The sequence below is a fragment of the Pyrus communis genome, chromosome 2 (assembly GCF_041283825.1).
Source record: "Pyrus communis isolate YQ-2024b chromosome 2, ASM4128382v1, whole genome shotgun sequence".
NCBI classification, from domain to species: Eukaryota; Viridiplantae; Streptophyta; class Magnoliopsida; order Rosales; family Rosaceae; genus Pyrus; species Pyrus communis.
The window spans coordinates 19,049,450-19,076,289 of record NC_142566.1 but is presented as its reverse complement, the minus strand read 5'-3'; the positions used below and the strand labels follow the sequence as shown (position 1 = coordinate 19,076,289).

General features: G+C 36.5%; 2 protein-coding genes and 1 non-coding gene across 4 annotated transcripts; 2 read left to right on the top strand and 1 right to left on the bottom strand.

Annotated features, from left to right (window-relative positions):
- Positions 1 to 1,097: 1,097 nt before the first annotated feature.
- Positions 1,098 to 3,003, bottom strand: LOC137748553 (uncharacterized). Its single transcript, XM_068488722.2, has 3 exons — positions 2,400 to 3,003; positions 1,948 to 2,041; positions 1,098 to 1,832 (listed from the first exon to the last, which is right to left on the bottom strand). Exons 1-3 carry the CDS (start codon positions 2,793 to 2,795, stop codon positions 1,534 to 1,536), a joined length of 789 nt encoding a protein of 262 aa, XP_068344823.1. The 5' UTR covers positions 2,796 to 3,003; the 3' UTR covers positions 1,098 to 1,533.
- Positions 3,004 to 6,973: 3,970 nt separating this feature from the next.
- On the top strand, positions 6,974 to 7,172 carry LOC137749077 (U2 spliceosomal RNA). The gene has a single exon (XR_011070154.2). It is a non-coding gene; the product is annotated as a U2 spliceosomal RNA (small nuclear RNA).
- A 5,799-nt stretch (positions 7,173 to 12,971) lies between these two features.
- LOC137746772 (uncharacterized) lies at positions 12,972 to 26,374 on the top strand. 2 transcript variants are annotated; one of them, XM_068486778.2, is made up of 25 exons: positions 12,972 to 13,117; positions 13,315 to 13,460; positions 13,830 to 13,939; positions 14,852 to 15,017; positions 15,239 to 15,339; positions 15,479 to 15,551; positions 15,695 to 15,830; positions 16,427 to 16,587; positions 16,882 to 17,006; positions 17,092 to 17,191; positions 18,219 to 18,315; positions 19,012 to 19,063; positions 19,329 to 19,430; positions 19,509 to 19,655; positions 19,790 to 19,952; positions 20,052 to 20,279; positions 20,371 to 20,525; positions 21,082 to 21,210; positions 21,330 to 21,447; positions 21,537 to 21,732; positions 21,917 to 22,028; positions 22,106 to 22,260; positions 23,538 to 24,975; positions 25,067 to 25,261; positions 25,533 to 26,374. In XM_068486778.2, exons 2-25 carry the CDS (start codon positions 13,328 to 13,330, stop codon positions 26,007 to 26,009), a joined length of 4,869 nt encoding a protein of 1,622 aa, XP_068342879.2. In that variant the 5' UTR covers positions 12,972 to 13,117; positions 13,315 to 13,327; the 3' UTR covers positions 26,010 to 26,374. The 2 variants fall into 2 exon arrangements, with proteins under 2 accessions (XP_068342879.2, XP_068342877.2); XM_068486776.2 differs by having other exon boundaries at positions 12,975 to 13,126.
- The last annotated feature ends 466 nt before the right edge of the window (positions 26,375 to 26,840 follow it).

Genomic DNA, 26,840 nt, shown 5'->3' with positions numbered 1-26,840 from the left:
TTGAAAGAAACGATAGTAGATTAGGATCAAAGTTGTTATAATGGGCGAGTACAAAGAACCAACTAAGGCGATAAGGTATCCTCAACAAGTAAATCTATGATTACACTTGGTGGGGAAACTAACAATTCACAACAATGGCTAAGAGAAAGATCGAGACGGGCAAGGCGGTGAGCTACACCGTTGGTTACATCAACTCCAAATAATAAGAAAAATAACTAAAATGATCAATTTACAAATCTTAGAGCATCGTCAACAATTACTTTAAATTTTGTCAGTTTCGCTAGTCAATAGTGTCTAAAATCTATTTTAGCTATCCAATTTAACTTAGTATTTCCAACAACACTCTTTATTTTAACAAATAGTGTTTAAATTCTCTACCTAATTATTAATTTTTTATGTTAAACAAACTAGAGAGATCAAATTTTGTATGTTTTATAATGTCTTTCAATGTTTTAAACTCTAATTGTCTCATCTTTAGAGAATTCCCTTAGCACTCCTCATAAAAGTAAGGTTCTTGGAGATGATCTTAATTTTTTTCAATAATTTTTTTTCAAAATATAACTAGATTGAGAGGCCAATACGTGCGAATATCGTGGCGAATTCCTTCCACGGATACATCAAAGATGGCCCCTCCTCCACCTCCTCCTCTTCGTCTTTACAATCTAGCTTTTGCATTGCTCGCTTTCAGTATTTGATCGATGTCTTGTTTGTATTTGATGTTGGATTAGAAATCTTGTCTGCCTCCTCCTCCTCTTTACAATCTAGCTTTTGCATCGTTTGCCTTCAGTATTTGATCGATATCTTGTTTGTATTGATGTTGGATTAGATATCTTGTCTGCATTTGATTTTGACTAATCCAAGAATTGATATTTAGAGAATGATCGTTGCAGTCCATTACGAACAAAAAAAAGAAAAAAGATGACTTTCTATACAAAAATGCAACCAATTCAATCATGAACACCAAACATCACCTGAGAAAGTAGCCTCTTTTACACTTCCTTATTTTGTGCTGAGGAATTGACAAGGAACAACACTGGAAATATAGGAACACAATCGGGTCCCCTCAATCATTTTTCAGTGACAGAACTAGAATCACATACGTATAATCTCATAAATCACATTAACACAAATATAATTATTACAAAATTATCACACGCTGTACACAACGAAAGCAATTCAATCCCAGACACCAAACGCGGTCTCAGAAAATATTCTTATTCACGCTTTTCTTATACTGGATTTAGGGTTTGGTTATGAAGGGAGAGGGGAGGAATGGTAGAGAAACATGAGGGGCCCCACTCTCATCTTTAAGCTGGACCCTACTGTTTCCGGGCCACTTGGAAGATAGATTAGGACCTCCCTCTCCAGCTTGTCCCTTGCTACTTGCTAGGTCAAGTGGCTCCTGGAAACTGGCTTCATAACTCTTTCTTCTTAAAGTAGGCTGAGGAAATAAAAAGAATTATAACATAATCATGATTAAGTAATTATGATCACAAGATTATGTAGACCCCTTTAATAATTGACATTAATTGGCTAACAGAATTTGGGGGGGTTAGATGGACGGAGGTCGATTTCTTGGGTCCAAGCACTCCGGTCTTGGACGTGCAACTGCCAGTAGGTTTGAGCCACCGCGTCGGGATCCATTATCACGTCAACCCCTATCGGCGTTGTACCTAACGTCGTCGTCCTCTGTGAAGCGCTCGATGATGATTGGCCCCCTCGAGGTGGGCCAATCACACCGTCAATGATTACATGCGCTATGTGTATCCCATGCGGTTGAAACTCCATCGACAAACATTGTGATAAAGCTCTCAATGCAAATTTTCCGCAACCTAGTCATAATGTCACATGGGTGTCACCGTCACGCGAAAAACTCTTTTCATCTTAAGACGGTGCAGTAATAGTTACACCTAGAAAATCGATGTTAAAACTAGAACTTGTACTTACAGAGTTCAGAACGGCCAGCAATGCCCTTGAGTGAACCTGAACACCCCGTAAACAAAATTGTCCCCCTTCCTCTTTCCACCATTCCCGGAAGCACCTTAAATTAATAGCATATTTAACATTAATATAAATTTGAAGCACATCAAACACGCATTAAGACGCTTATCGCTATGCAAAATATATTGTCAAATTGTTAATCTGAACCACTAATTAATTAAACTTGTTCTTACCTCGAACTAATACCATGTTTAACATACTATTAATTTTATGTACTATAAACACAGTAAGTAGCATATATCCGTAGTCCGTACAATATATATTATCAAAGTGTTAATCTGAACTTAACTTGTTCTTAACTATATTCAGGTGCATAAGAATCTAGCTATCTATTTTTCAAACTGTCAAATTATATTGTCCGTGAATCTGAACCATTGATTAGAGTTGCTCGGTCTTACCTGTTGAGCGCAGTGAAAGGCTCCGACGGAAGAAACGGTAAGGGACTTCTCAAACGAGTCAAGGCGGATGTCGGTGAAGTTGGTGGGGTGCCAATTGGGCGGCTGCTGGTACGCATTGTAGACCAGCACCTCCACAAAACCCAAAGACAAAACCCCTTCAAATGCCTCCCTCACGCTTCTAGACTCGGAGCAGTCTATCCTAATGGCAAAAACCTGGGCCTTCTCTTCCCTCGCGATCTCGTCTGCGAATTTCGAGAGCCTCCCGAGATCGCGGGCGAGAATAGCGACGGTATAGCCTTCGTGGACGAACTTGCGGGCTATGGAGCGGCCCAGCTTCGGCCCGACGCCTACGATGGCGGCTATACGCTGAGGAGCTGAGCTTGCCATGCTCTTCATTTTTCACGGTGTAGGTGGTGAAATATGAGGAGGGGTTGTGGGTTGGCTGGGCTAGGATCTGCTAGGTCATGAGTCGTTCCTTGCCTCCTTTGTGAGAGGCATAGCATTTTTCTCCTTCGGCCTTGTAGCTGTAGGCGTCTGCCTTGCTTTTTGGATCCGTTTTTTATAACCCAGCCTTCCCTGCCTTCCCTGCCTAAGCATTAGAAAAAGTAACGAAAAATGCTTCAAAACTTTAAGTTTTAATTAAAATAACAAAAAAGTATTATAAGTGAATAATATCAGAAATGACTTTTTAGAATAAAAATGTCATTTTCGTTAAAAGTAAACACTATAGGAAGTGTTTCGTTAAAACTCTCAAACATGTTAAGGTTATAGGCGGTGTTATCCATAAATTTATTTTTACTTCTCAGACTTCTTAATTTTTGTTTGTCGAATCGAATAAATTGAAAAATATCAACATACGAAAATAACGAGAGTATATAAAAAGTAAAAATAAACTTATGAATAAGTTATATGTACAAAATTAATATAAAGCTTTTTAGCCAAAACGATCCCTGATATTTGCATAACACATCACTTTGGTCTCTAAGATTGAAAATCAATAGAAATGGTCCTTGAGATTGTCCACCATCCATTATTTTGGTCATTCTGTTAAAAATTTCGTTAAGTGTCCCGAAGCTCTTGGCTGAAAGTTTGAGCAATTTTCAAATTTTCGTAACTCAATCGTTTCTTAACCAAATTCGACCCATAATATGTCAAAATGAAAATAGGAAAGTGTAGAACAAGATTATACTTAGAAGCCCAATGGTTGTCAGAGATGGCTGGAAAATAGCCTGAAAGGTGACTAGACTACGAAAAAATTGGAAAACTCTTTGGAAACTGGGTAAACTGTAAACGTTCATAACGTCTTCAATACTCAACGAAATTGAGTGATTCAAAAATGAAAATCATACTTCTCGACGAGATGAAGATAATGGTACCTTTCTTGATGGCTAACTCTCCGTGGTTTTGCTGGAAAACGGTTCGAAAAAGGGTTGTCTTGGTCTCTAGTTAGCCACTTTCGAGCTAATTTCCAGCCAAACTACGGCGAATTAGCCGTCGATAAAGGTACCATTCTCTTCATCTCATTGAGAAGTTTAATTTTCGTTTTTGAATCACTCGATTTTGTTGAGTATTGAAGAAGTTATGAACGTTTAAAGTTTACTCAGTTTCGGCGAGTTTTCTAGTTTTCCTGAGGACTAATCACATTTCAGGCTACTTTCTGACCATCTCCGGCTACTTTCCAGCCATCTCCAGCAATCATTGGGTTTTCAAATAGGTATAATCTTATTCTACACTTTCTTATCTTCATTTTGATATATTATGGGTCAAATTTGGTTAAGAAATTACGAAGCTTTGAAAATTGCCCAAACTTCTGACCAAAAGCTTTGAGACACTTAACAGAGTTTTTAACGGAATGACCAAAATAATGGATGGTGGACAATCTCAGGGATCATTTCTATTGATTTTCAATCTCAATGATCAAAGTGATGTGTTATGCAAATCTCAAAAATCATTTTATCTATAAAACCTTAATATAAAATAAAATAAAAAAAATTATATAAACGGTGACTTGTACCAAAAATAAGGATAATAAAATATTTTAAAAGTCATTGTTGACATTCTAAAAAACTCAATCACGCTAATTAATGCTCTAAACAAAAGTATCAATTATATTGCGAATTTATTTATCCATATCATTTTCCCTTTTTGTAAATCTTATTCTATTTGTCTTTTAATCTTCCTATACTTAAGTCAATTCAAACAGAGTCTAAGTTGACTTAAAGAAACTGATAAGAGGGTTAATATTAATCACACATTTACAACCATTTTCTAGTATATTCACATGACACTGTAAAGTGGTACTGATCTAATCTACTAACGCATTGTTAAGGGTAAATTTTTTTTTTTACATGATATTGCGTAGAAATCGAAATGCCATAATACCGGTAAATCGTGGAGATTGGAAGATCATAACAACCTCCAAATGTATATGTAGCTCTTTGCTTGAATCAAAGATCATAAATGAAAGGGTTATTTTTAGTTATGTTTTCTGAAACTCGATTTTAAGCTCACTTTGTTCCTTAAAACTCAAAAGTCATCACTTTAGTCCCTTGAACTCGATTTTTTATCTTATTTTACCCCTTGAAACTCAAAAATCGCCATTTCATTCCTTAGTACTTGATTTTGATCTCACGATCCCACTTTAGTTCTTGAAACTCGAAACTTGCCACTTTACTTCTTAAAACTTAAAATTCACTTTACATTATCTTTTTTATTTTATTTTTTAGAATAAGTTCATCCAATCAAAATTTATAATTGGTAATATGTCAAATTTCCCTTGAAATAAACATAAGCCTAAATGAAAGGGGTGAACATGAAAAAGAGAGTGAAATAAACTTAAAATTCACTTTACATTACCAAGCTTATACAATGAATATAAAAATTTTATATGACCTGTGCTTATTTTGTGGAGAGATTTTTAGTTGTCTGAAACACAGAGTGAAACATTACGTGTTATTATATATTTGGAGGAATACTTAAAAAAAATTTCTCTAATTGTATAATAATATATAGTGTTCCGTCCTATGTTTTGGACACATTGAGAAAACTTTGTGGCATAGGCATCATTAATTGGGATGGCAAAGGGTTTTCGAGTTGGATCTAGATTGTCTGCCCTCCTCATCTCATACTCTTCCTATCCCCTCTTATTTTTGTGATTACGGTTAAGTCACGTCAATATTTTATATTGATATTTTTTTATAAAAATAATAAGGTAAAAAGCAATGAAAAAATAAAATATTAACGTGATTTAATCATAACCACAAAAATAAGAACGAATGGAAAATATATGAGATGGGAATGACAGAGAATCCAGGTCATTTAGAGTTGGGCATGTATACCACATTTATGACTGAGCTAGTTCTAGCTGTACAAAGCTTGCTTCCATTACTCATCCTGTGTCAGCACACCAGTGACTTTGGTACATCTGTGCCTTCTACTTCTAGGTATTCAAGTGAGACACAAACGATTTACGACTAGAGTAAAAAAATGATAATAAAAACAGAAAATGATCCTAATAAGGTATTTTGCAATGGTTTAAATGAGCGTAATGTGTATTTATAAAAATCAAGCACCGTAAATTTGCTTTGTACTACATTATTGTCGAAGTGATGTGGATTTGATAAGGGTGAGCATTAAATGTAGGATTCGTCAAATATTTCTTTTTTTTATATTTTATAATTAGTTATTTATCTTCTCTCTTTTGTCATATATTGTATAGGAATCACATATATGATTTTAATATATTGAAGATTTTAATATATTGAATTAAAAAATAAGAATCACTCCCCAATACTCAGATTTTTCAATCCATTGTAGGAATTTGATTCCTAAATTATTAGAATCATAGAATTTTCCAACCTACTGTGGAAAACCTAAAAGTTCAAGCAAAACATTAAACTCAATGATTAAACCATGTCGAGCTTAAGACTGAGATCCATGAACAAAAAGAGTCGAGCTTACGATCATCTCAATTGGGCCACTTAATACTATGGTCTAATGATATTCTTCTTCACTTGTAAATGAGAGGTTTTAGGTTTGATTCTAATCAAAGATAAATTTGAACCACATTATTTCTAGCTCATTGTGATGCTAAGCTCACATCCTCCTTCTTAACGTAGATAATACCGTTTATTCCAAAAAAAAAAAAAAAAAAAAAGAATCACCTCAATTGGTTGTAAGACAAAATTAAGTTGGACGGTTACTAAATTGAGCGTATATTGAATGTAGAAATTGATGTCTATCTAACCCTCGACACTTTAGTGCTCAACTCATAAATTTTGTGAGCAATTTCAAATTATGGTACTTTTACATTTAAGACCAATTTTGCTGGCCCAATCTTGACTTGTTCGGTCAAGATAAGTTGAGCTAAAGCTAAATTCACTCTTTAAAAAAAGGTAAACATTGCGATGTTTAATTACATTTTTGGGACGGAAATGATATTAGATAATGTGGAACTCGTATCTAATTGTTTATGCATGAGAGAATCATATATGGACCTCCTTGGTAGGGATATCTTTTTTAATTTTGGTAAATGAACACAAACGAAGGATATATTAAAAATGATAAGGATACACATACCTTTTTCAGCTTTTTGGCTAAGATCAAATGCAGTATTTGTTCTTATCAGTTTAATATCTGATATGTGGACTAATGATTCACGTAATATTAAATTAATTTTTTAATTTAGGGGAAGAGCGCATTACAATAGCTTGCTATTGGAGTTCTTGTGTGTCGTCCATAAGTTGCACTACAGAAGCATGTAGTCCAATGTCTTAGCGAATAGGGTGTTGGGTTTCCACATACGAGTTCCAGGTTTGAAACTCTCATCCTCTAAATTATTGTAATAATTTCGAACCCTCTCTTTCCTCTTAAAATAATAAAATTTAAAAATAAAAAGATAAGGATACACATACCTTGAATTCTCATTCATAATAAGTAAATTTGTCATCATGTTAATTTTGATAAATTTGATTTGGACCGAGATTGAGCATTTAGTACGTGCGGTTTATTTGCACCATCACAAATCCATCTTAATCTTAACTAAAAACTGTCTTAAGATTAATCTCACCCAATTTACTCATTTGTGCATATCGATTACTTGTATTTTATATCTACTCTACCAATTGATATACATGTTCTAAAGATAGATAGTAGATTAAACTAAAGTAGACAATTGTGAGAGAAATTTTTTTTAGTGAAGGTAAAAATGATAAATTAGTAAGTTATGTTTATGTAGATGTAATTAGTTAGGATTTTAACTATGGTGATTGGAAGAAGAAAGACATGCGTATAGCGTGTTCACCATCATCAAGCGTTACGATCCATTAATGTATTACACATGACAATGAATTATTTAATTGGAATATTACAGTGCATGTAAATTGTTCTCGATTAAAAGAGGCACAACCTCAATTGAAGTCAAGTAGCAGCTTTCCTACACTCGAAGTGTTGACAGTTGAATATGTGTGGACAGTTTGTCCCATACCGGTGAGGAACAAGGCTGGTTAAGAATTTATATGGTCTTGAGCTAGTCAATTGGCTTTATAGTAGAACCTCAATTTTATCATGGTATCAGAGTAGGTTGTCCTTTGTATGAAAGCTAGAGGGCCACATGTGCTCACGTGTCATCCACTTGTTGTCCACGTGCCGGCTTCGAAATCAGCCACACGTGCGGGGGAGTTTTGAGGGAGTTGAATATGTGTGGATAGTTTGTCCCACATCGGTAAGAGACAAGGCTAGCTAGCTAAGGGCTTATATGGTCTTTGGCTACTCTCCATATAATCAATTGATTTTACGGTGGAACTCCAATTTTATAAAAAAAGAGCCCTAATTTGGCACCCTATTAACTGAGACTTCCCATGCATACCTGTATACAACCTTGGCATACCCAAAGGGTACCCTAGCTAGTAGTCCCGGCGCTTCACGCAAGGAGGGGAAAAAACAAAGAAAACTTGATTTCAAGATAAGGACTCCAGCTACTCTTTATCTTTGATGTGAAGAGAAAAAGAGTATTTATCATTAATAATCTAAATTTAACACCTAAATTTATAAATATCATTTTTTATAAAAAATTTCAAATATATCAAAAAACACACATGAATAAACTTAAATACCCTCAAAATTCAAAACCATTTACATAGAAGTGCTTCACGAGAATTCTTAAGACCTCTGAGGAGAACCCTGTTATGACCCAATGGTGCTCTCAAAGCAAGCTAATCAAATGTCAAGCACTCTCCCACTGCCACAGTCTCAGTGAACCTCAGTGTTGTAACCTTTAATTGCAGAACTTCATAAACCCTAATGTCATTGACGACAGTCCCCACAACCACAAAAATTTTGTTGTCCTTTCCCTGCGTATACTTAATCAACCTCGAGAGAGAAAGGGTGCCGTACGAGAAAAACTCAGAGAAAAATGTGTATATATGAATGTACCATCTTAAATTTCAATCATGAATTGGGGGGACCGTACGAGGGAAAGACCCTACTAATTATTAGAATCTGTTCGTATATATCTTTGGTGCTGGATTGAGAGGGCACTTGCACCAAATTCATTTAAGTTATAAGAAAAGGTATTTAAACTTTGGTACATCCGAAGCACACTACTCTAGCTAACTTAACTGAGCTCGTATATGCGGTTTATATTTCTTTCCAGCTGAATATTGAGCTTTAGAGAAAGCTTATCGGATCATCTTCAACCTTTATACCAATTATATATATCTATGTATCAATATCTGTCTGGTTATGTTATAATGGCTTGTGTTTTATGGGTACAAGTTAATAAATGGCCTAGAACGCAGGCAAACTTTTGTTCCCCTAAAAAAAAAAGAAGGTAAACTTAAAGAGAAATATTTTATTAAATAGTATTAGCATTCCATGGGTGAATTCTTTGGCAGAAGAGATATATATATATATATATATATGTTCCTCTAAACCGTAACCCTGCCTCTGCGTTGGTACCCATTTGCACTGAGCTTCCCAATATTGCTTCAGCTGCTTCCTGTTGAAGCAAATGCTTTAAGCAAATTAGCATCAAGATATATATGCAGGCAAACTGTCACTTTCATAATCCATAGGGTAAATTTACGAACAAAATAATATCAGTGCACGTATTGTCATTTTCTTCACATTATATCAAGTATCAATATCCTCATTAGAGTATATATAGATGAAGACAAAACAGAGTTTTAATAAATTTATAGCTCTAATTCGAGCTGTATATATTGTATGGCTCCTGTCAGATAATACTTTGGTTTGTGGATAAATTTGGATTGGAGGAAAGGGAAGCAAGCTGGTCTACCATCTTAAATGAGCTCACATGTTTAGTGGCAGTGGCAGATATGGCGGTGGCGGAGCTGGTGGATATTTGAGTCGCCACTAGTCTTGTTGGGTGGCAGTGATGGTGGAGATCTATGTAATGACTTAATGAGGGAGTAATTCAAAGTCAAATACTGCTACCATATATCACTTTCAGGACTTTTTGGCATTTAGAATTGGATTGGATTTCTCAAAATTTTATAGTTTTAGTTGGAGGAAGAAGTTAACGTACAACTTGAAAGTGGAAGATTTATTACTTGTTAAGCAAACTTATTCATTTCAATCCCCTTCAAATGTTAGGATTAGAAGGGCACATTTTGTGTCATGTCTAATTAATCACATAAGAATGAAAAACCGTTTGTTTTTGCTTTCAGTATAACTTGAATATAATGCGTTATTTATTTTAGAGAAAACTAGGTAACTATTATTTTGTATTCCAAAACTAGGTAATTGGTTTGAACCACCATAGTTTCAGCGTCTTCAATCAAACTCCTTCTGCCATACTCTAGCTCCTCTTATTCGCTCCCTCAACCTATTACTTACGATTTAATCATCACTTTAATATCATGAGTTGAAACAAGCTTATAAAAGCCATATGTATACTAGTTTTGACACTGTAATGTGAATACATATGCACTTGTTTACAACGGTTTATAAGAGTTCAAATAATACTAAACTTTTTGTACGCACTAATTAGCAGCAACTAGATAAATTCCAGTACTTGAGTTCTTATTGGGTCGTAGCAAAATAAAACCAAATAACCAGTATAACTTTTGCAATGTACCAAGAGAAAAAGACCAAAAAAATAGAACTTTGCATATGCGAGAGAGTATTTTTGCAAATTTTGAATAACTATTGGGTCTCGCGATCCGTCACGACCCCATCAAATCTTGAAGAACTATTGGGTCTCATCTCATTTAATGGATTTGCAATGCAGTTTTTAACAAATGATATTATTTATACTAAAAGAAAGAAATGTGCTTAACTTCACAATGAGCTAGTAATAATGTAGTTCAAATTCGTCTTTGATGAAAATCGAACCAAGACATCTCAAAGAGAAATACCATAAAACTGTAGTACTAAGTGACGCAATATAGCTTTTAATTTCTCCTATTTTATTCCTCTCTTCTTCTTTATGCCTTTTTTCTTTTCGTCAACTGATCCAAATTAAGGAACCCTTCCATATATATAGGGCTGGTTCGGTATGGGATACCGAACCGAAAACGGCACATCCAGTCTCAAACCGTTTATTTTCGGGATGAAAATCTAAGGACCGATCCCAAACCAAAATTTCAGTATTCCCGAAGTTCGGGATTCCCGAAACCGAACCGAACCTGCATCAAAATTTAAAACCCCAATTTAAAATCAAAGATTCATGGACCTCCCACTCCCCTACCAGCCCACACGGCCACACCTCGTCCCAGATTTGTCGACCTACCCACCCCTATCTCCATCCCTCTCATTCCTGGGTTTGTCTTTGCTGCCTTCGGGAGTCGGAGAGCTTTGTGACGTGCACCGAACATAATTAGGTACCCATCCTCGTCGATGTGTGAGCTTTTCCATGTTTTGCCGAACGAAATCGCCATCGGAGGGCTACTCTGCTTTGCAGCGATGGCACTGCTTCGTAGAATTCTGATGCCATGACATCAATGTATGGTTGTTTCCAAATCCTGAATTCGTGAAGCTTTCTAGATCTGAAACAAGAAAAAAGAAAAAGAAAAAAGAGAAGCTACAGAGTGCCTTGGGCTTTCTTCCTTCTGTTCATTTGAGGGAGTCGGTGGAGGGAGAGAAGAGGTAGAGGATGGCTGTCAGTGGGAGTGGGAAGATGGCAGACAATGATACTATCAAGATTCAAAACCAAAACAAAAGCTTTGTGCTTTTAGTTTCCCAAAAAGCTTTGTGCTTTTATCCCAAACCGACAAGGCATCACCATCACATGCCTTGTTCATATTATTTTATTTTTGTTCCTTTGCTAGTGGAACCGAAAGGCTCTGCTTTTTGTTTTATTTTTTCATTGTTTGGAAAGTAGGAACCAAAAACAAGAAAAGATTTCGGGACTTCGGGAATACCGAAGAAAAGAAATCTGGGAACCAATTCCATACCGAATATTTCGGTATGGGATTACCAAAATTTGGGATAGTTTCGGTTTGGGATTTTTCGGTTTGGGTTTGAGATTTTTTTGGTTTGGTTTGGGATTTTCGGGAATTTTTTCCAGCTCTACATATATATATGGTGACACATACGGCTAGGAATCAAATGGCACTATTTGCACAATTTACTATGGTCTACAATTATGTTTTCGCTTGATATTGTGTTTTTTTCTCGTTAGTGGGTAGAGAGATTCAAATTAGAAATTGTTTTCAACATTAAAAAGAGATGTATTTCTAAATTAACACCTTGTTACCATTTAATAGCACCCTCCTCGACATGTTAACGTAAAATAAGAACTTTCGTGTTTTGTTTTAAATTAGACCAACTATCTGGTGCATACTATGAAACAAACACGACATGGAATTAGAATAATATTAAGAATTATGAGAAGATTTCTTGAGTCGTAAGTCACAACTGTGAGTATGTGACCTTTTAGAATGATTATGCGAATTTTGATAGACTTTGCCGATTGATTATTCTCTATATGAGCAGTGTGACTACTCTGGGATGATAACATCAAAAAGTTTGATGGTGCTTGGGTGACGATTCAAAGTGGGTAAAATGTTAAAGAAAGGTTATACTTCTAGTTCAAATTAAGGGTTGTTTGAGACTATTTATTGAAGTGTTAAAAGTCGTTTTCTGACAATCATAAGCATTCTTACTATTCTTGGCATAAAAATTTAGGAAATCATAGAAGCGGCTTTTGGAAAAGCACATTTTCAAAAAAAAATTTAAAGCACGTTTGGATACAGTCCTTAGTAAAAATGTTAGTAAATCCTGAAAAAGTACTCAAAGTGCTTTCTAAGAGAACCACATAACTGGTGTTTCCTGTAGAAAGCACTTTAAGTGCTTTTGAAGCTCAAAAATATTTTCTTTAAAAACGCTTTCAATCATTTTCTCTAAATGTGTTTTTAATAAAAGCACTAGTGAGCATAATAGCTTCTCATAGAATAAGTCCTAAGCGGACCTTTAGTTGTAACGAATAGTTTGGTCCATGGAACACCCAATTGCAAAAATGAGGCCCAATAAAAAGCGAACATTGGGGGTCCTGGCCCATCTTTAGCCCAAAGTGGCTTACTACTACGGCCTTGTGATTCGGTCGTTGCAAAAGCGCGCTCTCTCCGTCTCTGTGCTGTGTTCCCTGTCTGTATTTTTCTCCTTTTTCGTCAGCCCAGTCCTCCATCTTCTTTTTCTTCCTCGTCAAATCGATGAGCTCGCATTTCACTTGATTCTCTGAATCTCCGACTGATCAGGTATTTGAAGTAAGATCCAAATCCTCTCTCTCTCTCTCTCTATCTATATTCTCTCTCCATCGATCTACTCGTTTCATTACAACTACCAAATTCGGAACAAAAATTGAGATTTCTGGGGCAATATAATATATATATATATATATATATATATATGTATGTACGTGTGTATCTATAGGTTTCTGATGCTGGAGTTTCAGGTGAAACTCTAAGATGGAGTGGACGACGGTGCAGCACCTGGATCTACGACATGTCGGACGCAGCTCAAAACCGTTGCAGCCTCATGCTGCTGCCTTTCATCCCCATCAGGCCCTCGTCGCAGTCGCCATTGGAAACTACATCATTGGTAACACCCTCCCTTCCCCCCTTTTTGTTTGTAATTATACCTATAGCTTGTGGTTTTCTACTTTGAATATGTTATACATGTATATGATGTAACTGGTGCATTTGACATACTTAATCAATCATTAGTTTAAAGTTATAAACTTCGATAAATCGTGAGGTGTTATGTAATGCTCGTGATCAATCATTAGTTTCTTTTAAGGAATGACCACATGGATGACTCAGTGACTCCATGAAACCCAAATACCGCATAAAAGTTGATAGATTGAATGTGCTCTCGTGTATATGCCACACATACATGTTTGTCCTTATTCGATTTTTGCTCCGTTTGCACTTTGGTGATTTTCAATTTATAATGTTTTTGTTTTTACAGAAATGGATGCGTTGACAGGAAGCAAGATTTCATCTATTGATATTGGTACACCCATTGTCCGCATGTCTTATAGCCCCACAAGTGGGCATTCTGTGGTAGCGATCCTTGAGGTTGGTTCCCTATAAGCCCTTGTCTGTTTGGATGTTTATAGATATAGATAATTTCTTCTTGGATCTCATCTTAAGGTTAATATGCGAGTTTTAGTTTTTGAATATGTTATGACTAATTGTTGGCCCAAATTCTCACAGCAAGTATTTTTGAAACAAAGTTAAATCAACATTATGCTTACCATTGTATCATATAAAGATATCTTAGCTCTTGGACAAAAATCCTTTCACTACACCTATCTGGTTTATGTTGAATTCCAGGTTTTTGTTCTCATGATTGTAGGTTTGTCTCATAGTAGCTTAAGCTATTGGGACCACCAATGGTAAACCAACAAACTTACTAAATCATTTTTTTTGTAACATTATAACTGCGAAGAAGGGCTTTTTTTTTTCTGTGCACCATTCAATTTTCCAATCAAAAGCTCTAAAATCTAATTTCAATGTTTCAACATTGGGTTTATTTGTGTATTTTCTGTTCATTAAGTGTGCTTATCGGTATGTTCACTACATATTTTGGTCACTATAATAGATTGTGCTCATTGATTGCGAGACTTATAGAAGATATGTGATTTACTGTCTTGATCATTGGGACAAATATTATGTATATTCATGTTGTTAGAAACTCCACATGATTACTTTTCAGATAGATCTATGCATTACAGTGGTTATTAGTTAAAAGATATGTGCTGTAGCATGAACCAGTGCAATTTCATTTATCATTTTATTCCAGTACACGAGTCTTGAAGAGATTAGTCAAAGCACAACATATAGTTTGAGCAGATTTGTTGTCTCTTTGTTTGGTTAATGTAATTTGTCGGTTTCCTTGCTACTTCATTCAATTTGTGTTAAGTTTTTGTTGCTTTATGTAGTATTACATTTGATTTGGTATTTATCTTTATCCCCCCATTTTTGTAGGACTGTACCATTCGCTCTTGTGATTTTGATGCTGAGCAAACATGCGTCTTGCATTCACCTGAGAAGAAGACAGAACAAATTTCTTCTGATACAGAAGTTCATCTAGCTTTGACACCTCTCCAGCCTGTAGTATTTTTCGGTTTCCACAAGAAAATGAGTGTCACAGGTTTTCTTCTTTGTATTTTGTTTTTTTGTTTTTTTGATTTTTTTTCCGTTGTTAACTGCCTTACAACCACACAGACACACCCCCCCCCCCCCAAAAAAAAACAAAAAAAAATAAAAAAAATAAATAAACACCCACACACACAATCATGTTCAATGATGCCGACTTTTCTAATTCTTGATACTGCTTCTCTAATTCTTGGAACTGCTTCATTATGCATGAAGTTGTTGGAACTGTTGAAGGAGGAAGAGCACCGACAAAAATAAAGACAGACTTGAAGAAACCGATTGTCAATCTTGCCTGCCACCCTCGCCTCCCTGTCCTGGTATATAGTTGTTTTGTTGAATTTCTTCCTATTGTCCTTGTAGTCAGAATACATTTGTGGCTTTTGGATAAATGTGTAATATGCGTAGTCCTTTTGTTTTCTGATATCACAATCATCTTTTTCTTTTTCCCGATTTCAGTATGTAGCTTATGCCGATGGTCTGATTCGAGCCTACAACATTCACACATATGCGGTTCATTACACCTTACAAAGTAAGATGAGACCAATTATTATTATTATTATTATTTTGAGCAACCCGATTCTTTGTTGTTGAGTGTCTGAGACAATGAGAGTAATAAATTAGTATCCTTTAAATGGTTCGCGTGTTTCATCATCTTTTGTTCTTGTCATTCAGTCGATAACACCATAAAGCTTATTGGTGCTGGTGCATTTGGTTTTCACCCAACATTGGAGTGGATCTTTGTTGGGGATAGACGGGGTACGCTGCTTGCATGGGATGTGTCAACTGAGAGACCTAGCATGATTGGCATGTAAGTCATTTATGGTAGTAATACTAGAAAGATTGTAAAGTGGAATAAAAAAAATTGTTGAACACAAGCCAATAGAGATTACATTTCCCTGTGGAAACTAATGAATTAATGCCTCATGTTCCTTTCTCTATTACTCATTCATTCATTCTTGTTTCATTTTCTTGAGTTTAGATTTCCAAAATTTATTTACTTATCTTTAGAGAAATGGATTTAAGGTTATAGTAAATTTTGTGAACTGAGAGACCTAGCATGATTGGAATGTTAAGTATTTATGGTAGTAATACTAGAAAGATTGTAAAGTGGAATAAAAAAAAGTTGTTGCCCACAAGCCAATAGCGATTACACTTCCCATGGAATACTGTCGGTGGCTGTAATGGCCAATAGATTCTGGTTTTGTAGAATAGGATTGCTTGAAATAGATTGTTTTTCATAGTTTCAGATACAAGAGGCATGTCTAAGTTGCTGTCAATATGATCTTACAGGCATGTCATATTTACTGCCTATATGATCTACTCTTGTTTGAAATTTGCTTGTTTTTGCCAATCTCATGCTGGCGTTAATTAATATAATAAGTTTGACCTTTTGTTGCAATTCAGTACACAAGTGGGTTCCCAACCAATAGCTTCAGTTTCCTGGCTCCCAATGTTGCGGTTACTGGTAACTGTGTCCAAGGATGGAACTCTTCAAGTGTGGAAAACACGGGTTATAATTAATCCTAATAGACCTCCAATGCAAGCAAATTTCTTTGAGCCTGCTGGTTAGTTATTATTATCGTTTACTCTTTTGCTTTACCATGTTAAGGATGTGTTTCTGCTGAACATTTTGGCATCATTTCTTTATTGTAATAGTGTTAAAAAAAACAAAAAAAACCAACACAAGGAAACTAGCAATATGTATATGATGTTTGCTTATAATATAAAGCAATATTTATAAATTATTGTACATGGCATGCTGTGCTTGCATAGACGCCAATGGGGTCATCTTTGTTTTGACCAAGACTTGATATATTCCTAGCTTGCACTGACTTCCGTGTTTTCCTATTGTTATGCAGCGATTGAATCACTTGATATCCCTCGCATCCTTTCTCAGCAGGGTGGAGAAGCAGCTTACCCTTTACCGCGAATTAAAACTCTAGAAGTTCACTCAAAATTAAATTTAGCAGCACTTCTGTTTGCAGTTAAGCACAACCACTTACATAACACATGTCTTACTGCACCCGTATCAAAAAGTGCTTATTTTTAATGTTATATTTTTGTTGTAGAATATGACAGGTGGAGACAATGTGAAAAATCGGGCTGCATACACTAGGGAAGGAAGGAAACAACTGTTTGCAGTTTTGCAAGGTGCAAGAGGATCTTCAGGTGAAAATAAAATTTGCACAATATAGTGTATTTATTGGTCTTATCCAACCGAGTTTTCCCTGTTAACTCCACAGCATCCTGAGGGAAATGCTACTTACTAATGCCTTTTATTAAGGAATCTAAGGAATCTACTTATAATTTGGTCTAAAGATAATTATAGCAAAATAATATCATATCTAAATTTTCACATCATTAAGTAAAATGTTTTCAGTAATTTCCACAAATAAATTATTTCATCAAGGTTCTGGTGGTAGATAATACACTTTATGTTGGAAATTCTTAATATCTTGATCATATGTATTAGTAGGTGGTCTTCACATACCATGAAGAAGTTATCCTGATCCGACTATTTTCTATTTGTCTACTATGCTTCTTATTTTGGTTATTTAAATTGGAATGGACTGTATACTTGTCTTGGCATTGCCTGAGAGTGGAACAAGACAAGCTGAGCATTCAGATCCATCTGGGAGTGGAAGGTTTACTAATTAAGTGCGTGTTGAGTAGCATATAGTACACCAAAGATCTTTAGTGGCACCTTACTCTGTTGCATGCTTAAATAGTTTTGCTCGTCTTTCTTGTATTTTATCTTCTCTAGTGACATCGACAATTCTGACAAGGAAATAAAATCTTCAATTTTCGTATTTATTATGTACTTCTTAAGATACAAAGTTGATTATTTCCTTTTACGTGCCAATGACACAGCATTTTCTTGGTCAATCTGTAGACAACTTTAGGGTGTAAGCTTGCTAATCTTTGACTTTTACAGTTACACGTTCTGTAACTCTGTATATGTATCATGGTGTCTCTGACGAGAAACATAATTGAAGTAGCATTTCATGATTTGTTTTCTCCTGAATAGTTTTGCTACTTTTACATTAATATTGTACCTTTTTTCCTTTTGATATTTTGGTTTTTAAGATAGCAAATTTTTTTGAAACTTGTAATGTTATGAATAGAACCTTTGTCAGTTCTTGTGTTTCTGCTGCGCTTATTGACCAGATATGCTAATTGTCGTGGTATTTTGCAGCATCTGTTTTGAAAGAAAAGCTTTCAGCTTTGGGTTCATCTGGAATATTAGCCGAACATCAACTTCAAGCTCAACTGCAAGAACATCATCTGAAAGGGTGAGATCAGAATTTTTGTAAACCAGATTTTTTGTCCTGGCCATCAGCAGAAGTTTGATTTTAAATTTAGAGAACATAAAAATTACATGGTGATTATTCCTACAATGTTGTTAGGTTGTTTTCAGGATCTTTTGTCAGCTGTCTTGACCTCGGATGCTTTACATTTGTAAAGTGTTTCCCCATTTACAGTTTTCAGCTTTTTGTTCATTAAAAAAAAAAAAAAAAAAAAAAGATGTCAAATTTGAGATACTGACACTAGGCTTAGTCGTATTTCTTTTTTTGGAAATTACTGGTGGAATAAGTTTTTTTTTAACCTTTTACTTCTTTTGGGTTACTACTAATGGCACACCTGCAGTTGTTAACTGAATTTTTGGTTAATCATTTTACTGCTTTTCTTCAAATCTTAAGACTTTCAATCATTTTCAACAAAAGAAAAAAAAAAGGACTTTCACTCATAAAATTTTCTTTGGGATTAAGGGCTTTGTTGAGTTAAATTTTGTTTTGTGTACATGTGTGTGTGTGTGTGTGTGTGTGTGTGTGTGATATTACTGCTTTTCTTGGTTCAAGTTTAGACTTGCACTCTTAAATTAGTCATTTGGATTAAAGGCTTTGTCGAGTTGAATTTGTTTGCTGCTTTGTACAATGTTGAACTTTATTAGTATTATATATTGCCTAATAATTTTTCATTTATTGCAGCCACAGTCAGCTTACAATATCAGACATTGCTCGGAAGGCTTTTCTCCACAGCGTATGTCACTTTTATCTTAAATATGCGATGTATAATTTTTTTTATTTTTTATTTTTAATTTTTTTTAATTTGGCTTGTAATGTTATGAGACCGTGGATAGGTTTTTATGTAATCAGGCCATAAAACATAGTCTAGTTTATTTTGTCCTGTCCCACTCCTTTATATTAGAACACTTCTTGGGAACTTCCTGTCTGATCTAATCTGACTTCCTAAGTTGTTATAATTCAGTTTACTGTTGACTCAGTTCCTTGCATTATTGCTATAGCATTTTATGGAAGGTCATGCCAAAAGTGCCCCAATATCTCGGCTGCCCCTCATTACTATTATAGACACTAAGCATCATCTGAAGGACTTTCCTGTATTTCAGGTAAGTTGTCTTAGCAAAAGATTGATTGTGTCTTGTGTTACTTTTCCTTAATTTGTAAAAACTTTGGTTCACTTGCAGCCATTTCACCTGGAGTTAAATTTCTTCAATAAAGAGAACCGGGTTCTTCATTATCCTGTCAGGGCCTTTTATGTTGATGGATTACAACTTACGGCATATAACATTTGTTCTGGAGCAGACAGCATTTACAAAAAACTTTACACAACGGTAGTATTTTGACTTGATATGCTATCATTTGAATTAGTGTGACGTCATTGTAACTTTCCCATTAGCTTTTATGAGGATTCCTGTTTGGTGGTGCTAATGATAGAGAAATAATCCTTTTCGCCTCTCTTTCATAGGTTCCTGGAAATGTGGAATATCATCCAAAGTACATGGCCTACGGTAAAAAACAGGGTCTATTTCTTGTTGTCTATGAATTTAGTGGTGCTACAAATGAAGTGGTGCTTTATTTTGAAAATACCAATACTCAGGCAGCAAACAGCAAGTGTACCACAATAAAAGGTTTGTCTGTGTATTGGATGCTTTTATTCCCCTGAAATGTCTACTGTGCATGCAAGAGATCTAGTAATCATTCACAAATTTCATCTTTGAGTTTTGTAGGTCGTGATGCAGCATTTATTGGACCTAATGAAAATCAGTTTGCGATTCTTGATGATGATAAGACTGGACTGGTTTTGTATATTCTGCCTAAAAAGGCTTCTCCCGAAGCTAATGAGAAGAATCTATTGGCTGAGGAAAGCCAAACTGTGGATACTGACGCTGGTCCCAAGGGTCCAATGCAATTTATGTTTGAAAGTGAAGTGGATCGACTTTTTTCAACTCCAATAGGTATTTGAGGGAAGAATTTTATTATCATGTTCAATTTGTAAAAAAGTTTTCATCAATAGTATGTGCTAATCATAGTATTCTGTGATTGTAGAGTCAACATTGATGTTTGCTTCTCATGGGAGTCAGATTGGCTTGGCAAAGTTGATTCAGGGATACCGGCTTTCCAATTCTGGTGGTCATTATATAGCAACAAGGGGTGAAGGGAAAAAGTCAATTAAGTTGAAACTAAATGAGATTGTACTTCAGGTGATCATATAACCGTTCTGGTTTAATACTTATTGTTGAACAATAGAAAGTAATTAGGGTGTGCTGCTTAGTGCATAACTTTTCTTCTCCTTTACACTTCCTCATTTGAAACTTGAAACTACCATTCAAGAAGAATATATGGTGGGGAGGGTAAAAACTTTCCACTCCCTTTTGCCTCTCTCACATTTCATAAGAAAGTTTCAGTTTCAAGCTAATGAAGTCTCAAGTTTGTGTATTTTACATGCAGACTACAGTTTTCCCATGGATAAGATAAAACTAGAGCAAATTTTCTTTGTGTTCGTAAAATAGAGAACTTTATTGTTGTTCGCTATGGTTGCATCTGACACATAGCCTTCCATATTTCTTCTGTATGTATATCCATTAATGCATAGTCGGCTACTTATTAAAAAAGAAACATCTTTCTCACAAGACATGCAACTATATTCTTCTGGAACTGTATTCTTGATAGACCGCACTTGTGTGGACTTTAATTTTTTTAATGTGCAAAACATTTTTAATCTGCCCCTTCAAGGCTCCAGCTGCTATAATTTGACAGGTTCACTGGCAAGAAACTCTTAGGGGCTATGTAGCTGGAATATTAACAACGCACAGGGTGCTTATAGTTTCGGCAGATCTAGATATACTGGCAGGCAGTTCCGCAAAATTTGATAAAGGACTTCCTTCGATATCCTTTACAACATTTTGGTGTAAAAATTTTTACTTTTTTTTTTTGTTTGCTAATCATTCATCTGACTGAGTTATTGAGGTTGTTACAACTTGTTTGAGCACTTGACCTCTATTCACTTTAGATCACTTTTATGGGTTGGGCCTGCACTTCTCTTTTCTACTACCACTGCAATTAGCGTGCTTGGCTGGGACGGGAAAGTAAGGACTATTCTCTCTATCAGTATGCCTTATGCAGGTACGTATCTCTGTGGCTGCTTATGCTGATACGGGAATGTATCTCTCTGCTGGTATCCTTCTGACTCGTTATGATGTATTTCTTTGCAGTTTTGGTTGGTGCGCTGAATGATCGGTTGTTGCTTGCTACCCCAACAGAAATAAACCCCAGACAAAAGAAGGGAGTTGAGATTAAGAGCTGTCTTGTTGGGCTCCTTGAACCTCTTCTTATTGGATTTGCCACAATGCAAGAGAGATTTGAGCAGAAACTTGACCTTCCAGAGATATTATATCAAATAACATCAAGGTTTCTTTTCTCTCCAGTGATCTATCTCATCTTATACACATGCTATCTGTTTTCAAAAGTATTTTTATGCTTTTTACATCATAAAGAAGTATAACATTATGGATTGTACTGTCAGTTGCTTCTTTTCTGAACCTTAATAAATATGGTTCCTTGAATAATTGCTGATGACACTTTGTAAATGAAGGTTTGACAGCCTGCGTATCACTCCAAGGTCTCTTGATATTCTTGCTAGAGGCTCTCCTGTTTGTGGAGATCTTTCTGTCTCACTATCTCAAGCTGGACCCCAGTTTACTCAGGTGAGTTAAAAACAATGTGGTGTTTAACAAATTTTGGTAGTTGTCCATTTTGTTACTGAACGTGTGAAATAACTTAGGTGTTGAGGGGTGTCTATGCCATCAAAGCTCTCCGTTTTTCGACTGCCTTGTCTGTCTTAAAAGATGAATTTCTGCGCTCCAGAGATTATCCAAGATGTCCTCCAACCTCTCATTTGTTCCACCGGTTCCACCAGTTGGGTTATGCATGTATCAAGTATGTAGATATGACAAAGTGTTCTTTTTATTTTTATTCCATATATATATATATATATATATATATTTTTTTTTTCTATTTCTCTATGTTTCTAACAGTTTTATTCAACGAACTCATTAGGTCTCTTTTTCTTTGATGATTGCCGCTCAATTTTAAATTTTCTGATATCATACTCTCACATATCTAATAGTGCGTAAGATTATGAAATGAATATGTGTAACACAACCAGAGACGGATGAGTAAATGGTGTCTAATAGTGGTATCAGAAAAGAGAAAATTAACTTGTGAGAGTTTTCTGAATTTTGCATGTTGTACAAGATTATGAAATGAATACGTGGAACACAGCCAGAGACGGACCTAGGGCTGGCTGAGGTGGGCTGTAGCCCAACCGAATCTGAGCCCAAGAGAAATAACCTAGGTACATTAGCCAATCTAGCCCACCTGAGTTCTACTAATCCAACCCATTCAGCCTAAAAAATATTAAAGATATCAGCTTTTCTCTTTACTTACCCCTTCAGTCTTTCACTCTCTCTCCTCCTCATAATTAATATACATGCTCATCTCTTCTAAGTTCTAACTTCTAACCCATAAAAATTCATGGATGCAGTTTATTGAAAAGTACTAGAAAAAACCCTGAAATCAATCTTTTTATGTCTCTCTTTTCTCACTTGTTTTTGCCCAAATTTAGTTACACCATTGAGTCCATTAAATGGTCAATTCCCCTAAACAACGGCATTAAATTTTGTTCTTGGATTTTTGGCTTCAAAGTTCAGCCCACCCCAGATATAGATCCTGGATCCGTCCCTGAACATAGCAGGAGATAAATAATAAAAGAAACTCAAAAACTCTCAAAAACCTGCTACTTTATAGGGGATTGACTCTGTTGTAGTGGTTAAAATAGGAATTGGTAGTATCTTTACCTTGTGCATGAAGGATTGTTGGTCTACCTATGCTTGGAGGAATTATTCAATCTGTGATAATGCTTGACAAAAGTTGTTCTGGTAGATCAAAATTCGTTTTCAAGTGCATGCTTATGTACTTGAATTTGTATTGAGCTTATATTTGACATCCCTTTTCATGAGTTATGCTTGTCAAGCGGCATTGAAGGTTTCTCTTTTTTGTCGTTTATTTAAATTGCTCCATCCATGGTTCCAACTCATTGCTAAAGAACTGATGGATTGATGGTTTTCATGTTACTTTCTGGGAAAAAATAGTTCTCAGTTACTTGGTTTTCGTTGAAGCAACTTTTGTTTTATAACTTAAGATAAACTTGGCAGGTTTGGGCAGTTTGATAGTGCAAAAGAAACCTTTGAAGTTATAGGTGATTATGAAAGTATGCTTGACCTCTTTATATGCCACCTAAACCCCAGTGCCATGCGGCGTCTGGCTCAAAAACTGGAAGAAGATGGCACAGATTCAGAATTAAGACGATACTGTGAAAGAATTTTAAGAGCCCGTTCTACTGGGTGGACTCAAGGAATTTTTGCTAACTTTGCCGCTGAGAGTATGGTCCCTAAAGGTCCTGAATGGGGTGGTGGGAACTGGGAAATCAAAACCCCAACAAACATGAAGGCTATACCTCAGTGGGAACTGGCTGCAGAGGTGATGCCATACATGAAGACTGACGATGGCACCATTCCATCCATTATCGCTGATCATATTGGTGTTTACTTGGGATCAATCAAAGGAAGAGGCAACATTGTAGAAGTAAGGGAAGATAGCTTGGTCAAAGCTTTTAAATCAGCAGGTGGTGACAACAAGCCAAATGGTCTGCCGTTGTCTATGTCCACATCTAATATGTCCAAGGGAGTGCCCGGTGGTGATTCGCTGATGGGTCTGGAAACACTTAACAACAAACAATTTGCCAGTTCCTCTGCAGCAGATGAACAGGCTAAAGCTGAAGAAGAATTCAAGAAAACAATGTACGGTGCAGCTGATGGTAGCAGCAGTGATGAAGAGGGAACTTCAAAAGCTAAAAAGTTACACATTCGAATAAGAGACAAGCCAATTGCTTCTACTGCAGTGGACGTGGATAAAATCAAAGAAGCCACAAAGCAGCTCAAACTCGGTGAAGGGTTGGGTCCACCCATGACCAGGACCAAGTCATTGACTATTGGATCCCAGGACCTTAGCCAGATGTTATCCCAACCTCCTCCTCCAGCTAACGGTGGGTCAGTGGCTCCTCGTGTAGGCTCTGCCCCTGGTGATCTATTTGGTATGGACTCGTTTACACAACCTGCAACAGTATCACATCAAGCTCCTACCTCAACAGGTAAGGGGGTTGGTCCTGCGCCTATTCCAGAGGACTTTTTCCAGAATACGATACCATCCCTTCAGGTTGCGGCCGCACTGCCCCCTCCTGGGACCTATCTTTCAAAAATGGATCAAGCTTCTCAAGGGTTTGAAAGCAACAAGGAAGCATTTAACCAGGCCAATGCATCCAATGCCAATGTTCGTCTTCCTGATGCTGGTGTTCCCCCTCAAGCTAGTCAGCTGGCTTCTGCTCCATTCGAGCCTGTTGGACTTCCTGATGGTGGTGTCCCACCATCCTCAGGCCAGGTTGCCGCGCAGCATCAATCTCATATTCAATCAACTCAGTTCCCAGTTTCTACTCAGCCTCTTGATCTTAGTGTCCTTGGGGTTCCAACTTCTGCTGACTCTGGAAAACCTTCAGCGCAGCCTCCTTCTCCACCATCTTCTGTGCGTCCTGGACAGGTAATACATACATGTACATGTACACAAGCTTCCATAACTATTTCTCGAATTCCCGCAATCCATTTTTATTTCCTGGCTTTCCTCGTAACAGGTACCCCGTGGGGCTGCTGCTTCTGTATGTTTTAAGACTGGAGTTGCCCACCTTGAGCAAAATCAACTTTCAGATGCGTTGTCTTGCTTTGATGAAGCTTTTCTTGCACTGGCTAAGGATCAGTCTCGTGGAGCTGATATTAAAGCGCAAGGGACCATCTGTGCTCAATATAAGATAGCAGTCACTCTTCTTCGGGTATTTTATTCATTCTTCTAGGGAAAAAGAAAGAAAGATGGGTGTGCTCTTATTTTGAGGCTGAGTGAATGGACAATACAACCCTTTGCCAATATATTAACACTATGGGACTAAAAACTCTTGCGGGATTGATTTCTATTGGTCATCAAAGATCCCATAAAAAAGATTGATTTCTATTGGTCATCAAAGATCCCATAAAAAAAACTGATCTGAAACCTTGTGTTTTGAATAGTGGCACATAACTTATCTTGAATTTGGTTTTCATTTGCAGGAAATTGGGCGGCTGCAAAGAGTTCAAGGTCCTAGTGCAATCAGTGCAAAAGACGAGATGGCAAGACTCTCACGCCACCTGGGTTCTTTGCCTCTTCTGGCAAAGCACAGGATAAATTGTATTCGAACTGCAATTAAGCGGAATATGGAGGTGCAGAATTATGCTTATTCGAAGCAGATGCTCGAACTCCTGCTATCCAAAGCACCTCCAAGTAAGCAGGAAGAATTGAGGAGCTTAGTTGATATGTGTGTGCAAAGGGGTCTGTCCAATAAATCCATTGATCCATTTGAAGATCCTTCCCAGTTCTGTGCCGCCACACTTAGTCGTCTGTCAACTATTGGATATGACGTTTGTGATCTTTGTGGGGCTAAATTTTCCGCTCTCTCATCACCCGGTTGCATTATATGCGGTATGGGAAGCATTAAAAGATCAGATGCACTCACAGGGCCAGGGCCTGTTCCTTCACCGTTTGGTTGAGGTCTAAATTTCTGCAATGTGTTCCCATACGGGCACAACTTTGAGGAAATTAGCCCCAAAACACTCCAAGTACTTTTCACTTCAATGTAGTTGCTGCCATAGAATATCGTTCGGAGGAGGCTTCACCCACACCGAAGAGATCATACCACTTCCCGTTAGGTATATAACGTATCAAGTTTATTTTTTCTTGTAATTGAGTTTAAGTTTGTTGCCATGCCTTAATTTTTCTTTTGTGCGTTTACTCCCATTTTTTATCTGTCATTATCCAAATCATTGATATTCCCAGTCTTGTGATTACTTTCCCTCTGACTTTGTAAAGAACTGGATCCTATGAAATCCAAAATTCAGTTGCTCTGTGTGAATAATGATGCTTTCATCATTTGGCTCTAGAATTTACATGCGATGCGTGAATTTGTGTCTGTCTCTCTCCTCACTTGACACATGGCATAGCAGCGTATATCCTATGCCTCTCTCTGTCCTCTCGTGACACAAGTGAGGAAAAAGGCAGAGGTATAAACCCAGTTACATGTAAGTATATCTCCTAGTTTACGCGTTTTGATATTTCGTTCTATTGATCCAAGTCTTCAGCAGCTGACAAGTGACAACCCACAAGCGATGACTTTTAGCAAAATAATACAAATTTCGGAAGGGAGGTGTGTGTACGTATGTGTATGTATTGTACATTTTGGTTCAAAGTAAAGCAAATGATTGAAGTTAGAAAAGCAAACAAGAGGGGCCTCAGCAATTTTTTCCTTTTGCAAAGCAAGATTCCAACTGTTTCACTTCACCTGCTTCATAATTTGGCAAGCGGGAATCCCTTCACAACACTAC

Bases quoted from the DNA above. Each gene is read 5' to 3' on its own strand.
- LOC137746772 (XM_068486778.2), top strand. From the start codon at position 13,328: ATGGAGTGGACGACGGTGCAGCACCTGGATCTACGACATGTCGGACGC. The intron at 22,261-23,537 runs GTATGTAGATAT...TAAACTTGGCAG, and splicing joins TTGGGTTATGCATGTATCAA to GTTTGGGCAGTTTGATAGTG. The intron at 25,262-25,532 runs GTATTTTATTCA...TTTCATTTGCAG, and splicing joins TAGCAGTCACTCTTCTTCGG to GAAATTGGGCGGCTGCAAAG.
- LOC137748553 (XM_068488722.2), bottom strand. From the start codon at position 2,795: ATGAAGAGCATGGCAAGCTCAGCTCCTCAGCGTATAGCCGCCATCGTA. The intron at 2,042-2,399 runs GTAAGACCGAGC...TATTAATTTAAG, and splicing joins CCTTTCACTGCGCTCAACAG to GTGCTTCCGGGAATGGTGGA. The intron at 1,833-1,947 runs GTAAGTACAAGT...CATTATGACTAG, and splicing joins TGCTGGCCGTTCTGAACTCT to GTTGCGGAAAATTTGCATTG.